General features: G+C 34.0%; 1 protein-coding gene across 1 annotated transcript; it reads right to left on the bottom strand.

Annotated features, from left to right (window-relative positions):
• Positions 1-5,123: 5,123 nt before the first annotated feature.
• Positions 5,124-14,516, bottom strand: LOC130589467 (uncharacterized). Its single transcript, XM_057390734.1, has 4 exons — positions 14,346-14,516; positions 13,932-14,065; positions 13,138-13,587; positions 5,124-5,172 (listed from the first exon to the last, which is right to left on the bottom strand). Exons 1-4 carry the CDS (start codon positions 14,514-14,516, stop codon positions 5,124-5,126), a joined length of 804 nt encoding a protein of 267 aa, XP_057246717.1.
• Positions 14,517-17,477: the final 2,961 nt, after the last annotated feature.

Genomic DNA, 17,477 nt, shown 5'->3' with positions numbered 1-17,477 from the left:
TACTTTCAGTTAGACCTAAGTTACTTTCATTTAGACCTAAGTTACTTTCATTTAGAGGTAACTTGCTTTCATTTAGACTAACTGAAAAAGAATGAAGACTAAATGAAAAAAAAATGAAGACTACCTGAAAAAAAATGAAGACTACCTGAAAAAAAATGAAGACTACCTGAAACTCAAGTGAAGTGGTCCGACGGGGTGATTGTGTCGGACTCGTCCGACACAATACGAACTCTATATTTATTTTTAGTTTGATATGTATAAATCCTATTTTCTCTAATTCTCTTGACACCTCCTTTGCCAATTTGAGCCCCACTATTAGATATTACTCTTGAAGAGTTGTCGTTCCCCGATCATTCCCTAACCATTGATGCTAACCCATGTGGTTTGCTAACTGAATTTCCATTCTTGCCCGTCAGATGGGGCCTAGCGTAGGTGAATTTAAGAGGGGGCCTTGAATCTTTTACAGTTATTTGGTGAGATTGTGTTTTCTGGAACCAAGTATTCATTATACCCAAGTCATATGCCAATGCTAAATCCAACACACTATTTCCTTCTTCATTACTATCTCTGTTATATGATACTCGAAGATAGAAAAAAAAGGATGTACCTATCTAATTATTATAAAAAAAATAAAAAAGTGAAAATTTACAATACAGTTCGTTACTCCCCTTTCAACTAAATTTTGGAAAAAAGTTAAAAAAAAAACTGATTAATAATATTAGATAGATTTCGCATGCATTGCGTGCATATAAAGCTAGTATCTCTATTTTATATGGGAAGAGGGGTAGGACAACAAAATATTAAAATCCTATTTTACCTTCACTATTTTATGCATCTTACAACAAATTCCTCTAAGAAACAAAAAAACTGAAAAACAGACATTAACTAAATAAATTATTAGAAAACCAAAAAAATAAAAAACAAATACACCACACCAACATGGGAAAACAATTCCTAAAACTAACTGCACAACGGTAGTTTCCCTACTTCTCGATTTTCTCTGCTTTCCCTTTCAATCATCTCAACTTCTCCCCTCTAATAATATGAAAAATACACCAAACTAGTTGCAGCATAAAGTATAATAGAGATTATTTATCCAAAATCAGTTAATTACACAGCATAACATATCACTAGTGGAAAAATGAAGAAGGGCTGCGGTAAAAAGGCCTGTAGGGCTGCGCTTTTCGACAGCAGCCCTTTCAATAGCAGCCCTTCACTTTTTAAGTAGGGCTGTGCTAGAAAAGCGCAGCCCTTCACAACGAAGGGCTTCGCTTTTTAGGTAAAAGCGCAGCCCTTCAAGCTTAGAAGGGCTGCGCTTTTACCTAAGAAGCGCAGCCCTTCCTATAAAAAAAAAAAAAGTGAAGGGCTGCGCTTGTAGAAAAAGCGCAGCCCTTCTGTTATGTAGGGTTGCGCTTTTGTACAAAAGCGCAACCCTTCACTCGTATGGCTGCGCTTTTATCAAAAGCGCAACCCTTCCTCCGCAGCCCTTCTTTTTTTCCCCTAGTGTATTGATTTTGTCAAAATATACTGAGAACGTCGGTCATTTTTTTTGGGTGTGAAATGTATGCAGGGTATTAGAAAAGACCAGGTAATCACATAGCACAAAACATAGTGATTTGCTCATAAATAAGTGCTTTTACAATTAAGATTGATAAACATATATTCATTTTTTTTGCAGAATACTTTTCAAAAATACTCAACGAGTCATAAGAAGCGACAAATTTCACAACTGTGACGCAAGCAATTACAATGTTTTTCTTACTTCTCTCGCACATTAAAAAGGTGTTTTTTGATAATGTCTTTTTGTAGACTATAAAGTGTTTTTTTTTAACATTTTTACACAAATTATAGAATAATTTCGTAAAGGAAAAAAATGATGTTGCGAAAAAAAAACGTTGACGAAATTTACAAAAACAGGAAAGTTGTGTGACTTTTTTTTTAACACATTAAATCAAACTACAATTTCTCATAAAAACTCAACTCGAACTATAAATTCTCATAAGAACTCAAATCGAACTATAATATTTTAACACATTGGATCAAACATTCATACTACAACTTCTCATAATTTCTCAAATGTTTCTAAAACAATTTTTTTCAGGGAATAAGAATTTGACAAACAAAAAATTTTCCATTGGGTAATTACAGAGTGTTTTCCAAAAAAAAAAACTTTTGATATTCATCAATATAATCTAAATGCATTTTCAAGATCTGCTTTCGAAAACACTAAAAATTTTAAGCTTTTCCCGCATGCAAAAATAAGAAAATTAATAGATTTTAAACTCACCTCCTCAATTGCAATCTGAATTCCTTTCTTCTTTAATTTTTTAATCCTCGACCTTCCATTCTCTCAGGGGTTTAATTCACCGAAAAACTCCCAACTATTGATTAGAACTTCGTCTTCTACCTTCACTTACCTTCTTCAAAGTGTTGCTGCGTATTGTTCATTCAAAATCATTAAATTATGTTCCAAACTTTGCATTTACAAGAGAGAAGAGGACAAAGATTAAGATAGAGAAAGAAGAAATAACTGGCGTGAGAAAGAGATAAAGAAAGAAGAAAGATGAGTATAAGAGGGGGGGTCTAAAAAGATGTGTTCATGTGTAGAGAGAGACTCTAACTGTAAAATATAGACCATAGAATTAGGCTTTAACATACTAACATCTATAAGTAAGATGTTAACTGTAGACTATAGATTTTAATGTTTCTTTATTAATCTTACATTGGGATATGTTACATTTGAGATATGTGAGAAAGTGTTAGTAATGGCATTTCAAAAAAAAAAAAAACTTTGGTAGTAAAGTTGAATTAAATTGGTACTAAATAGAGTTATTTGGTATTAAAGATATACTTTGGTATCAAATAGGAGTTACTTTGGTCCCAAATAGGAGTTATTTTGGTACCAAATAGCAATTACTTTGGTATTGGTACCACAATGACTATATTTTGGTACCAAGTGACTCTATTTTAGAACCAATTTGACTTAGTTTTGTTACTAAAAATTTTTGTGAGATGTCAAAATAAACGCTAATGCAAATTCAGTTTAGTATTTTGCATTGAGATGTATATATTTAGTTTTAGTTTGATGCGTATAAATCCTATTTTCTCTAATTCTCTTGCCACCTCCTTTGCCCATTTGAGCCCCACTATTAGATATTGCTCTTGAAGAGTTGTCGTTCCCCGATCATTCCCTAACCATTGATGCTAACCCATGTGGTTTGCTAACTGAATTTCCCTTCTTGCCCTTTAGATGGGGCCTAGCATAGGTGAATTTAATTGGGGGCCTCGAATCTTTTACAGTTATTTGGTGAGAGTGTGTTTTTTGGAACCAAGTATTCATTATACCCAAGTCATATGCCAATGCTAAATCCAACACACTATCTCCTTCTTCATTACTATCTCTGTTCTATGATACTAAAAGATAGAAAAAAGAGGATGTACCTACCTAATTATTATAACAAATATAAAAAAGTGAAAATTTATAACATAGTTCGTTTCTCCCCTTTCAACTAAATTTTGGAAAAAAGTTAACCAAAAAAACCGATTAATTATATTAGACAAATTTCGCACGCATATCGTGCATATAAAGCTAGTATCTCTATTCTATATGGGAAGAGGGGTAGGAAACCAGAATATTAAAATACTTTTTTAACCTCACTATTTTATGCAAATTACAACAAATTCCTCTAAGAAACAAAAAAAACTGAAAAACAGACATTAACTAAATAAATTATTAGAAAACCAAAAAATAAAAAACAAATACACCACACCTAGTGCTGTCAGTTTGGTTGAAAACTGATGGTTAAACTGCAAACGGTTGATCAACTGAACTGAATAAACTGAACTGAATTGACCCATAACTGAAAAGTTAAAAACCGATAAGTCAATCAGATTAAAGTAAACTGCAATTAACTGAACTGAAACTCAACCGAAAACATACCAAACTGAAATTAACTGGACGAAAAACCGATTTAAACTGAACTGAACTGAACTGAAAATGAACTGAATTTAACTGAAAACTGTTTCAAACTGTTTTTAACTGAACTGAATCAAACTGAATGAAACTGTTTTTAACTGAACTGAATCAAACTGTTGTTAACTGAACTGAATCAAACTGAATAAAACTGTTTTTAACCGAACTGAATCAAACTGTTTTTAACCGAACTGCATAAGGTTTGGTCGTAAATAGTGGTGTCAGAAACAGATCTGACCGCTGGATCAACCTGATTCTGACCTGACTTGAACCTGGTTCGACCTGTGACTACTGTGAGGGTCAGTCCCCAGACCTGACCGAAACTTGACCGGCACTTGGCAAGATTATATCCTGACCTGTTCAGACAGATCTGCTTTCAAACCAGAACCCGACCGTAATCAACAAGATATTGTAAAAATTCAATTATTTGTTTTATATCTACAAAATCATTTAAATATGTTAATTTATAAATTTGCTTACTTTTAATAATTAATTAAATAAAAAATTAAATTACATTTAATTTGACTATTTGAGGGTTACACTTTCAATATCATGTATTGGTTTATATTTTATTTTCATTTATTTTTGAATTATTTGTGTACATTACACTCTTGTTTTAATTTGACATTTATTAATGTATGTTATTAAAGTCACAACGTCAACATGTATGATGTATGTATATACAAAGTATATTAACATTTTTTTGCTTATCCAAATCTTTGATGTAATTTTAGTACATAACATTTTTTGCTTATCCAAATCTTTGATGCAATTTTAGTAGGTGTCAAATTTGTAACTAGGGATAAGATTATTTGATCGCTTTTCAACTATTAGTTTCTTAGTACTTACGTACTAATGTCGTCTTATTAATTTACTTGCTGCTTTGCATAAAGCAAATGCTTCCATAAAATACTATAGTTTAATTATTACACAACATATAATTAAAAACTTAGCTTGTTTGATTGAAGAACAAAATTAGACAATTGAATCGAGATAATATAATATTATAAATTAATTCAAAATACAATATCTTTTAAAATGTTGCAATTGATACATATAAAAAATTATGTAATAATTGATATATTTTCTTCATTTCGTTTTAAATGAAACATAACATTGTAATTTATAAACGTCCATTACATCAAATACATTATGAGAAGAGGAATGAAGTTGACAAAGAATCAGGAATATCTCTCATGCTTCAAATTCAACAGCATACCATTAACAAAAACATTACTCACAACGAAAAAAAAATTTGATGTCTCTGTTATACCAAATTAATTCATCATAAAACTACAGCCATCTGAATCAAGTGAATGTAGTTAAAGTAAGGAAAAGAAATTGTTCATATATTGAAATAAATTAAGAATATATAAACTAATTATCAAAGAAAAACATGACTGATATGAGTAATTACAAAAATAATTCAAGGAAAAATTCACAGCTTTATACATTTGACAAAAACAACTAACAAAAACTGTAGCTTAACGACTACAAATTAGAGATCCAAAACTGTAGCTTAACGACTACAAATTAGAGATCTAACAAAAACAACTACAAAAATAAAAATCAGAAATCATTCAAGAATTAAAATAAAATTAGAGATCCAAAACCCTAACTTGACCGGAGCTTCGACTTCGAAAAATTGTAGCTTAACGACGGCGAAGACGAGAGGGTGCAAAAAACACAGTGACTTTAGGTGTTGGTTCTTCGACGAGCGACGAGCGAGGATGAGAGATTGTGGACAGCCTTCGAGGAGGGACAAGCGAGGATGAGGGTGGCGATTGAGGGACAAACGATTATGAGATCGATAAATTACCCTGAAAGATCTGCAAGGTTAAATATTTATCTTTGTTTTGTAGTTGTTCTTAAAGGCTTTGAGGGACAAAGCAAAATGTTGGAGACATCCCTTGAAACACATTGAAGTTGAAGATGTCGATTTCTCTGGGTTACTCTCGAGTTTTGATTTGGAAATCAGGTTCAGACTGTGCTGGCAATCATGTCAGACTTATGTAGGTGATTTGGTTTGATCTTGGTGCATTTTACAATGGTCTTCTTCTGTCAACTCGAGGGATGTCTTCTTCTGTGCTGGTAATCGTCTTGAGGTGATTTGGTTTGCTTCCTTCATTTTTTAAGCGCTCGCGATAGATATGGTGACTGAGGAACATCGAAAAAGGGAGGAAGGGTGGTGGTGGCGGCCGAATTCCGGCAAGGACAGAGAAAGGAAGGAAGGAGCACCACAATGGAAAGAGCAGCGACTGAACATAAAGAAATAGGATTTTTTAGGTTTAGAGGAGAGATGGGAGAAGGTGATGGGGTAGGAGGGGATCTAATGGTTCAGTTTGTTTTATGACATGTATCCAACGGTTAATATTCATGATCCGTGTGCTTTGTGTTATTTTCTTGTGTACCCTTGATTATAATGATCTAACGGTTTAGATTTTGCCCATTAAATGATTTTGGATTTTGCCTTAGAAAACAAATAATCCTACCAAATTATTATTCATGACAACTAATCTTCATGTTTCACATCCCTAAACCCTAAATCTCATACCTTATGACTCCATTTTTCGAATAATAATATAATTATTTATAATAGTAATCTCATATCCACTAATTGATCGTATATTCGTAGTTAATATATAATACTCATTATTATTATCGTTAGTTATGCTATTAGAACATATTAAGAGTCTATACTCGTTAATAATCAATCATGTATTAGTTAGAATGATTCCAATATTATTATATCGTACTAAAGTATTTAAGTCTACTGATAAAATAGTTTGTTTATAGTCATTATATACAAAGTTAAAGTCATTATATACAAAGTTAAGACATATAGCTCAAGTAGATGTTTTTTGTTTCAAAATACATTTCTTATAAAGACGATTAACTCAAATATTGTATTGTTATCTTAATTAGGCTATCAACTACCATTGACACATTCGTTTAGTATAAAAATATAGTAACATATGTACAAAGTTAAGAGAAGACAGTAAACATTATATATTAATTATAATATAACATATAAGGTTATTGTAATAACTAATAAGCCCTCTTTTGGGTTCATAATAAATTAATTAGGAATAACAAAGATTCATATCATAAAACAAATAAACCAATCATATAAATATATACTTAGAAAAATTATCTTCAATCCTTATAATGTAATGAGCACAAATGCTAACTAGTAAATAGTTATACTAGCTATATTGATATACGTTCATTATTTTTGAAACTATATTTGGATTACTTAAACAACTATTGTTTGCTTAATTAATGTTTTGATCATAGTCATTTACGTGAATTATAGTATAACAATATAATTATATTGATGTGTTATAGGATACATATATTTTGCTTATCAAGCTATACTTCTTATAGTGTTACATATACAACTGTCACCCAATTATGTAATAGTTAGATTATATCAATTTAAGCGAACTTATTATGTAACGATATAACTATATATATAAATTTCATTGAGTTGATAGTAACTTCTTATAATTTATGTTTATTATTATAAGTCACTGGTTGATGATACATTTCTTATATCTCATCCCGTTACAACTTGCATCAATTGAATTAGATGTTTTAGTTATGAAATGAATTTAACTTACAGACTCTTAAACTTAAATAAATGATTGTTATCTTAAATTAGTTTATCGACTTACAATGGTATGTTCATTAATCTCATCTGGCAACAACTTATTCTACTTCAATTAGATTTTTTAGTTTCAAAATCAGTTGAAATCAAATATGACTAGTTTAAATAGAATATAGCTATATTGAATCAACTTAATGACTTATATTGATACATCGTCCATCTAACCCAACAACTACATATTAGTTCAATCATATGTTTTATGTTTCAAAATGCATTTCACATAAAGACAATAATAAATACTTGGATTATTTAAGTAGATATTTCTTTATTAATTTTACATTAGGATATGTTACATTTGAGATATGTGAGAAAGTGTTAGTAATGGCATTTCAAAAAAAAAAAAAAAAAAAAACTTTGGTATTAAAGTTGAATTAAATTGGTACTAAATAGAGTTATTTGGTATTAAACATATACTTTGGTATCAAATATGAGTTACTTTTGTCCCAAATAGGAGTTATTTTGGTACCAAATAGGAATTACTTTGGTATTGGTACCACAATGACTACATTTTGGTACCAAGTGACTCTATTTTAGAACCAATTTGACTGAGTTCTGTTACCAAAATTTTTGTGAGATGTCAAAATAAACGCTAATGCAAATTCAGTATAGTATTTTGCATTGAGATGTAGATATTTTTTTTTAATTAGTTTGATATGTATAAATCCTATTTTCTCTAATTCTCTTGCCACCTCCTTTGCCAATTTGAGCCCCACTATTAGATATCGCTCTTGAAGAGTTGTCGTTCCCCGATCATTCCCTAACCATTGATGCTAACCCATGTGGTTTGCTAACTTAATTTCCCTTCTTGCCCTTCAGATGGGGCCTAGCGTAGTTGAATTTAATTGAGGGCCTCGAATCTTTTACAGTTATTTGGTGAGAGTGTATTTTCTGGAGAAAAAAAAGGACGTACCTACCTAATTATTATTATTTTTTAAAAAAAAGTGAAAATTTACAACACAGTTCGTTACTCCCCTTTCAACTAAATTTTGGAAAAATTTTTTTTTTTAAAAAAACCTGATTAATTATATTAGACAGATTTCGCACGCATAGCGTGCATATAAGCTAGTGTGTCTAACTTAAGCATCGAAGAGAGTTTGCTTGGACAACTACCAAGTTAGGGCTGGTTCTCCCCAGCTTATTTTCAGTTCAGTTCAATTCAGTTCAGTTCAGTTCAGTTCAATTCAGTTCAGTTCAGATCTGTTCAGTTCAGATCTGTTCAGTTCAATTCAATTCAGTTCAGTTCAGTTCAGTTCAGTTCAGATCAGTTCAGTTCAGACCAGTTCAGTTCAGCTCTTGACAATACTTTTACTCTCACATATCACTATTCAGTTCAGTTCAGTTCAGTTCAGTTCAATTCAGTTCAGTTCAGATCAGTTCAGATCAGTTCAGTTCAATTCAAATCAGATCAGTTCAGTTCAGTTCAGCTGTTTCATGCCGAAGAGAACAGGCCCTTAGTCTTAATTGTATTACAAGTGATCTACCTTCTTGAGATTTGATTCACTAGCAATTACAACACGCTTTGATCATTGACACACTTATTTTTAATAGAAACACTTATATTTTTTTTTCTTTGATGGGACATGATAGTAGTGACGTTTGAGATGTAAGTCAATTAGATTGAAAAATATAGATTCTAAATGGATTAGAAAAGGAGATAAGATAAAAAAAACTTCAATATATCATATATTATCTACTAAAAGATATCAATAATGATTCGTGTTACTTTGGAGCAAATTTTTCCAGCCAAAATGATTTTCAATTTTTATTAAAAAAATTTCCTTCTTTGTATTACAACAAGGTTTGTTTAAAGATATTTTTCTCTTCTTCCTCCTATATTTTAATATACCTCCTCCGTTGTGTAATGTTTCCAACATTGAAAACATGACATAAGAATTTAGGAGACGAGAGAAACAAAGAAAGATCGATAAAAAGGACCTCTATATGCACTAATATAAGTTACACACCGGAATTAATAATATTGAAAACCATCAAAATTATAATATTCAAAATCAACATATTAGTTACAATATACTCCCTCCGATCTTTATTATTCTATCCGTTTTTTTTGTACGGAGTTTTTGGAGAAATGATGTTGTGTGATATAGAAAGAAAGAGTATTATTTTATATTAAAGTTGAATGCATGTGTGATGGAAAGTTAGTGTTCCCATTCCAATAATAGAAACAAAAAAAATGGGTAAACTAATAAGTGACATCCCAAAAATGATACGGGTGAACTAATAAAAACCGGAGGGAATACTATTGAAACTCAATATATTATATTTAAGTCTTGGGCATAATTGCTCATATAAGGTACCCACTTTATAATTTGGGTAGTACTCATTAATTATCGTAGATCTACGAGTCAAGTTGCCCCATCTTACGAAACACACTGGGAATCTGTTGAAGCTATGATGTATAGCGCACAACACATGTGAGTGTTCCACATTGATAAAAGAAGAGAGATGAGGCGGATCGGGTTGTTGGGGGTGGTGGGTTGGGGGCTTGTGGGTTAGGGGGAGAGAGGGGGTTAGGGTTAGTTAGGATTTTTATAGTTAGTTAGGGTTAGTTAGGTTTTTTAGAGTTAGTTAGGATTTTAAGGGTTTAATTAATGCTAATGACTAACGGAGTTAACCGTCATTAGTCATTAAGGGCAGCTTGTGTCATTTTTTAAAAAAATCGGGGGTATGTGGAGAATTTTTTAAAAAGTCATGGGTATTTTGTGAATTTTGAAAAAAGTCGGGGTATCTGGTGAATAAAAAATTTTCTGTCAGGGGTATTTGGTGAAATAACTGTAGTATTAAGTAGACAAATATATAGTAGGTTACTATTTGCTATACCGTGTTTATAGATCATATAGTAGTTTTGTTTATGATATAGTGTATTTTTGTGTGCTACAATTTTTACAGTTGATATAGTATTACACAAATATATAGTGGATTTAAATTTCTATGTGATATAGTGTGTTTATATATCATATAGTGTATTTGTTTATGTTATTGTGTTGCAACAATGTTAATTCATATAGTGTGTGTTTATCATATAATATATTTATCTGTAATATAGTATCTTTTAAGATGATATAGTGTATTATTATTTGTTAATACTCTATAAACTAAAATTGCACAACTTAATTACATACTCCCTCTGTTTTTTTTTATCTTTCTCACTTAGAATCTTGACACTATTCATGCATAGAGAGAATCTTCTCAAATGTTCTCAATTTATAAAAAAAAAAACATAGTCATGTGGGGTCTTGTTTGATTCGTCTCAATTAGTACTTTATTAAAATTCAATCGTTATAATTTTTACTAATATATAATGAAAGATATTTAAGTTTTAAAACGTGCATTGGCAAACGTGCAAAGTCAAAGTAGAAATGATAAAAAAAAACAGAGGGAGTACCTCCTTATCATGTGTAGTCTCCATGGTGTGAAGCTGTTTATTTCTCTGTTTTTTCTCTTTTCATTATCAAATTTCTCCCAAACTTCTTTTTTTGCAAATCTTGTACACCTTGATGATACGTATTTCTCTGGTATTTTTTTGGACAGAATGCAAGTGTAGAACTCTTATGGCATGAAAACACAACGAACCTGATTCTTCAAAATTTCTGCATCCACTCAATTGTCTTCTCTAGGTAATTGAAGGAGACTTTGTAAGTGCAAGAGACACTCAAGAGGGGGGTGAATTGAGTGTTTGTCCGAATGTTGCAACTTTTTCGATTATTGTAAGAACAGTAAAGAAACAATTCTCTAGCAGCGGAAATAAAAGCAATGAATAAACAACATAAGGATTTAACGAGGTTCGACTTCATATAAGTCTAGGTACTCCACTCACTCATTCTTTTATTAATCAACTCAGAATAACAAAAGAATTACACTCAATCACTTATGCACCTATGCACAAGATGATTCCCCAACTTCCACCTATGGAAGTTCGACTCAAACATCAACTATGATGCTTCAAATGAAGTTGATCCCTGATCAACTTCCTCAGCAACCTGAACTCACAGGATGCTCAAATACAACAAGTTTTTCTCTCACGAGCAAAACAGCCTAATATGCTTAGAATGAGAGTAGTTTTAGATCTATGTGGTATTAGGGTTTATGCTAGGTTTTGAAACTTGAGAGAGAATACTTTTGCTGAGAGATCTCAAAAATTATCGTGCAAAAGCTTAAGGTTTGAATGCTAGCATAACTTCTTAAATAAGCCTTTGGTAAGTAAGTGTTACATGATATTATGAGAGTATACTTTCCTCGGAAGTATGGAAATTATTCCAAGGAAAATATACTCAGTATAATATCATATAACACACTTACCATACTTAAGAAATCTTGCTCGCATACAAACCATGCATCCGTGTATTTTGAAAATAAATTTTACGCGGAAAGAAACTTTCCTAAAATACGAATGCATGAAGTAAATCTTAGAGGACTGGTTCAGATCTGTTCCCAGATTGTTCCAATCAACCAAGTTTTACTTGTAGTTGTGTATGACAAGTATCCGATGTTTCTTGTCATCCACAACTACCTCATCTCTCTAGTTTCAAACCTTTATAGTGCATTAAAACCTTTATACCACTTACATTGCATCTAAGACCTAAAAGCTACAACTTGATCTTGGTCTTCATGCAATTCTTCAAGACTTGGCTTCACTAGCTTCGTCTTTCTATCCATTGAACTCGTACTTTGGCACCTACACATGTAAAAGAAACATGCATGCAATATAATAGTTCAATGTGGTTTGTCATCATTCAAAACTCAAAATAGGGAACATAACAAATTCCCCCTTTTTGATGATGACAAACCCTGAAGTTCCCCCTGCAAATAATATCATTAGTTTTGGGAATTTTTCAATCAAATTGAATTCTTAAGATAAGAACTCAAAGCACTGGTCTCGTACTGTTCCTGCAGATTAAGCATCATTTACAAGTACACCAGTTCACAACTAACTGACAGCAGTTTAAGAAAGAGTTTCTAAGTACCATAGGCAAATACTGATTAGACTCAGAGCTCTTAGACTTAAACATGCATCCGCAAGAAGAACATCAGTAGTGTTCAGACTTATTTCTAAGTCATTAGGGTGAAAAGAAGTAAAGTGCTTTGAATACACTCAAATCCAAACCACTTCTGGTCTGTCACCACTAACAAGGCACTCAGCCTTGTTCTAGTTGCTGCAACACACACAAGTTATAGCACCAGATCTACTTCCCCTAAGATTAGGTGGAAAAGATCACAGAACTTCACACCTGCTTCCCCCTTTTGGCATCATCAAAATAAATCAAGGGTACAATGAAAGGAAATAAAAAAAGCAGTAGATAACTACTAATTCAAGCCAAATAGGTTAGCTCAAACAGCATTCTAGGGATGCTGATGCTACCAAAGTTCCTGCAGAGTACCAAAAGCTACTTGTCCTAATTAAGAGTTATTACAGACCAGCAGTAGACCAAATTACAGAAGAGCTATTGTTTTTGTAATTTGGAAAGGGGGGGGTAACCAGATAGAAAGTTTAAGAAAAGAGGGGTTAGCAGCAAAAGATAGTAAGAAATCAGCTCCAGAGTCATTTTCAGTCCCATCATCCTCTTCCTCCTCAAGGTTCTCTGAAGCATCTTCTTCATGTGCTTCCTCCTCCTCTTCTTCTTGCTCTTCCCTCCTCTTCTGCTCCTCCTCTTCATCATCTTCATCACCAGCAGCATGGGATGACTCATCCTTTTCCTCAGAATCCTCTCTACCCTGAATACCAGCCTTGTCAAGGCGAACCTCAACTCTCTTGTAGGATTCCTGAAGAGCAGTGCAAAGCTGAGTGACACTATTCAGCATATTCTGCATCATCTGATTCTGGTCACTCAACTGCTTCACCAAGGCATAAGTAGCCTGAACTGATTCCGTACTGGTCCCTTCACCAATAGCATCACCCTTTGCTGACTTTTCATTTTCAGAACACCACCTGCATATGACATGACCGATAATCTGATTCGTAAGGTGAGACATGGTGCCATAGTCTCCTACCATACGAATTTTCCAATAAGTGAACACTAAGGTCAGCCATCCTCCATAGGGCAGTGCATGCTTGCCTTTTCCACACAGCAGATCATGTGACCCAAATCATAGCAGGGAGATTGACTGGAATATGTTCCATGAGACAGTAAATAAGAACACTGTCCATCAACCTAACACTCATGCGCCCCTGTGCTCTGGGAAACACAATCTCTGACGCTATGGTATGAAAGATCCTCATGATTGGCTCCCTTAGATGGCCAATGAGCTACCCCTGCTTAGGGTCAGGAGGACCAGTGAATCTGGATCTGTTCTGCTGTGAGGCCTTTAACTGTGGGCCAGTTCTCCCTTGAGTACTCATCCAGTCCCTTGTGGGGGACTTTGAGAATGTCAGCCAAACTCTTCTCAGACAAATTAATGGGAGTGCCCTTAACAAAAGCAAAGTAGGACCCATCGTCCTTAGTATGCAGGTGTTCATAAAATTCCTCAACCAAAGGCATAAACACATCAAGTTCTTTGGCAAATAACACAGACCATTTCTGAAAATCTAGGCTTCCTTAACCTCATGCAAGAATTTTTTATTAACCCAACTCTTTGCAACAGAAAACCCAACCAGTATAGACCTATCCCTCAAATCATAAAAGGTGCAGGGGTAATAGACTTACTTTTCTTGGGTTTAGAACCCTTAGCAGCAGCAGTAGCAGATACCTTCCTCTTTTTGTCAGCAGGGAACCGTTCTGTTTCTGGTTCATGCTCCATGATCTCCTTGCCTTTTGAAGATTCAGCACTCTTTCCTGGTAACTGTCTTGATCTTAGGGCCCTTGCTACCACCAGCCTTAACCCCTTCCTTCTTATAAACTTCCGCCTCAACATCAGCATCTACCTTCCTTTTTAATTTCTCCACTGGTTTGGGTGAAATTGTAGGGGTACAAATTTTGGACTTGGTTGTTTTGACTGGCGGTTTGAGGAATGGGTTTGGTAACCGTCTTCTCAACAGACTTAACCGCTTTTGATGGCGTTTCTTGCGCAACCTTCTTTGCCTTTTCAACTACAACATCCTCCTTCTTAACTTATTCTTGCTCCAACTCCTGATTTTCCAGTTCTGACTCACCCACTGGCTCCGACTCCTTTTCAGATTCTGACTCCTCTATCTTCTCCGGCTCCTCTGGCTTAGACTCCTCAACCGGTTTTGGAAGAAGCCTTTGATTTTGGTGGACAGGCTTTTTGGAGTGGTGTCTTTGTAATTTTGTGTAGCAGGTTTGGTGGGTTTGGCGGTTGATGTGGAAGTAATGCTTTTGTGGTGGTTTTGGTGTTGATTTTGTAGTGATGGATTTTGCAGTGGCTGGCTTCTTTAAGACCTCCGTATCAGAGGTACTTCTTCTTCTTTTCAATCTCCTCTTCTACAATCGGATCAACCACTTCGTTGCTTGCTTTGTTTCAATTTCAGGAGATTCTTCAACCTCTTTTCGACCAACCTTGAACTCCTTCTTTTTGACATGATGAGACTGAATTTACTCTGTTGTGAGCACTTGAGAACAAGAAAAGAAAACTTGAACAATTTGTGTTTCAAGAAATCGAAAGAACGAACGCAACTAAAGAAAACAAAATCAAGAAAATCTGTGATCAAACATAATGAGAGAGAAATAAGGAAAGTATGATCACATGCAAGAATATATATATAAGAAGGTAAGAAAGAAAAAATCAAACGGATATATCCGTTCATCGCAAACTGCAGTTGCCTTAATTACAACCGTCACTTCATTTATTTTCCTAATTTGAAAAAAAACCAAGTATTCAGAGATAACCGCCTCAAGAATCTGGTTCCCAAGTGGTCTGCAACTGTGTCGTGCCAACTTACCCTTTTAAGACTTATGCTTAAGTACCAAGTACTAAGATGATCAGTTCAGCATCGCATAAGAATTTGTAAGCCCTAAAAAGCAAAAAAAAAAGTACAGAAGAAATATATACACAAATGACATCATTTGACTACCAAAGGGATAAGTCAAACCTAAGAGCTCATTGTCTAATCATAATCATACCCAACAAGTACGAAACTTGATGAACACTTCTCTGCTCAAGGTTTTGTAAATTCCAGTCAATTGATCTTCTGACCTGCAAAACTCCAACTCAACATTACCTTTTCAACATTATCCCGTAGAAAATGATGCCTTATCTCAATATGCTTGGTTTTAGAATGCGGACAGGTTTTTCGAAATATCGATTGCACTTGTATTATCACATAAAATCGGAACACTTCCGAAACATACCCCAAAATCCTTTAGTTGTGACTTTATCCACAAGAGTTGAGCACAGCACGAAGCGGCAGCAATGTACTCAGACTCAGTTGTGGATAATGCTACAGAATTTTATTTTTTAGATCCCCATGAAATGAGACAAGAACCTAAGAAGTGGGTCATTCAGAAGTACTCTTCCTGTCCACAATAAAACCAGCAAAGTCAGCATCTGTATATCCAATGAGGCTCATGCTGCTGCCCTTTGGATACCACAAACACAAATCATCAGTACCATTGAGATACCTAAGAATCCTTTTAACAGCCCTTAGGTGAGATTCTTTAGGGTTGCTTTGAAATCTCGCACACAACCCTACTGAAAATTCTATATCTGGCCTACTGGCTGTTAAGTAAAGCAATGAGCCAATCATACCTCTGTATAGCGTGCCCTAAACATCCTTACCCTTCTCATAAAGGCTCAATTTTGTAGAAGTTGGAATAGGTGTTTCATAAGACTTGCTATCTTGCATACCATACCTCTTCATCAGCTCCTTGAGGTATTTCTGTGGATGGATCATGATTCCATCTTTGGTTTGCTTGATTTAAAGACCAAGGAAGAATCCAAGCTCTCCCATCATACTCATCTCAAATTCGCTTTTCATCAAATCTGCAAACTCTTTACACAAATCAGGATTAGTAGCTCCAAACAAAATATCATCAACATATATTTGGACCACTAACAGATAAGATCCCCTTTCTTTCAAGAATAGTGTCTTGTCAACTGATCCTCTCTTATAACCATTTTCTAAAAGAAAACTGGAAAGTCTTTCATACCAAGCTCTGGGAGCTTGTTTGAGACCATAGAGAGCTTTATCGAGTTTAAAAACATGATTTGGCAAATCACTATCTTCAAATCCAGGGGGCTGCTTTACATAAACATCTTCTTTCAAATAGCCATTAAGAAAGGCTGTCTTAACATCCATTTGAAAAAGTTTAAAATTCATTTGAGCAGCAAATGCAATTAATATCCTGATAGCTTCAAGCTTGGCTACTGGAGCAAAGGGTTCATCATAATCAATTCCTTCCTGTTGATTAAACCCTTGAACCACTAGCATAGCTTTGTTTCTGACTATAATTCTTGAATCGTCCAATTTGATCCTGAACACCCATTTAGTTCCAATAACGGACATATTCTCCGTCCTGGGTTCGAGATGCCATACTTGATTTCTCTCAAACTGATTGAGTTCATCTTGCATGGCTAGAACCCAATCTGGATCCGTTAAAGCAACCTTATAGTCAGTAGGTTCAACATTTGATAAGAAGGATTAGAATGCACAAAAGTATTGCAAAGTAGAGTTCCTTGTCTGCACCCTCTTGTTAATGTCACTAATGATTAGATCAGTGGGGTGAGAGGACTTGTACTTAAAAGATTTCATATCAAAGTTTGCATTTGTGCCTTCTAATGTTGAACCCATTCCTGTACTAGTTCCCCCTATCTCATTGTTGTTTTGAGCAGGAGAACCAGTTTCCATAGGGGTCTCATCTGCATCATCTTCATGTGGATGAGCATCTGAGTCACTATCTGCTTCCCTTACCTCTTGAGCTACCT

This window comes from Beta vulgaris, chromosome 7 (genome assembly GCF_026745355.1).
Source record: "Beta vulgaris subsp. vulgaris cultivar EL10 chromosome 7, EL10.2, whole genome shotgun sequence".
In the NCBI taxonomy this organism is placed as follows: Eukaryota; Viridiplantae; Streptophyta; class Magnoliopsida; order Caryophyllales; family Amaranthaceae; genus Beta; species Beta vulgaris.
The sequence above is the reverse complement of the archived record's forward strand: the minus strand, read 5'-3'. Positions and strand labels throughout refer to the sequence as shown.

Coding starts and splice junctions, on each gene's coding strand:
- LOC130589467 (XM_057390734.1), bottom strand. CDS start 14,516: ATGCTGATGTTGAGGCGGAAGTTTATAAGAAGGAAGGGGTTAAGGCTG. Junction 13,588..13,931: donor GAACAGATCCAGATTCACTG/GTCCTCCTGACC, acceptor TGTCATATGCAG/GTGGTGTTCTGAAAATGAAA. Junction 5,173..13,137: donor TTTCTTAAACTTTCTATCTG/GTTACCCCCCCC, acceptor TTGAATTTGAAG/CATGAGAGATATTCCTGATT.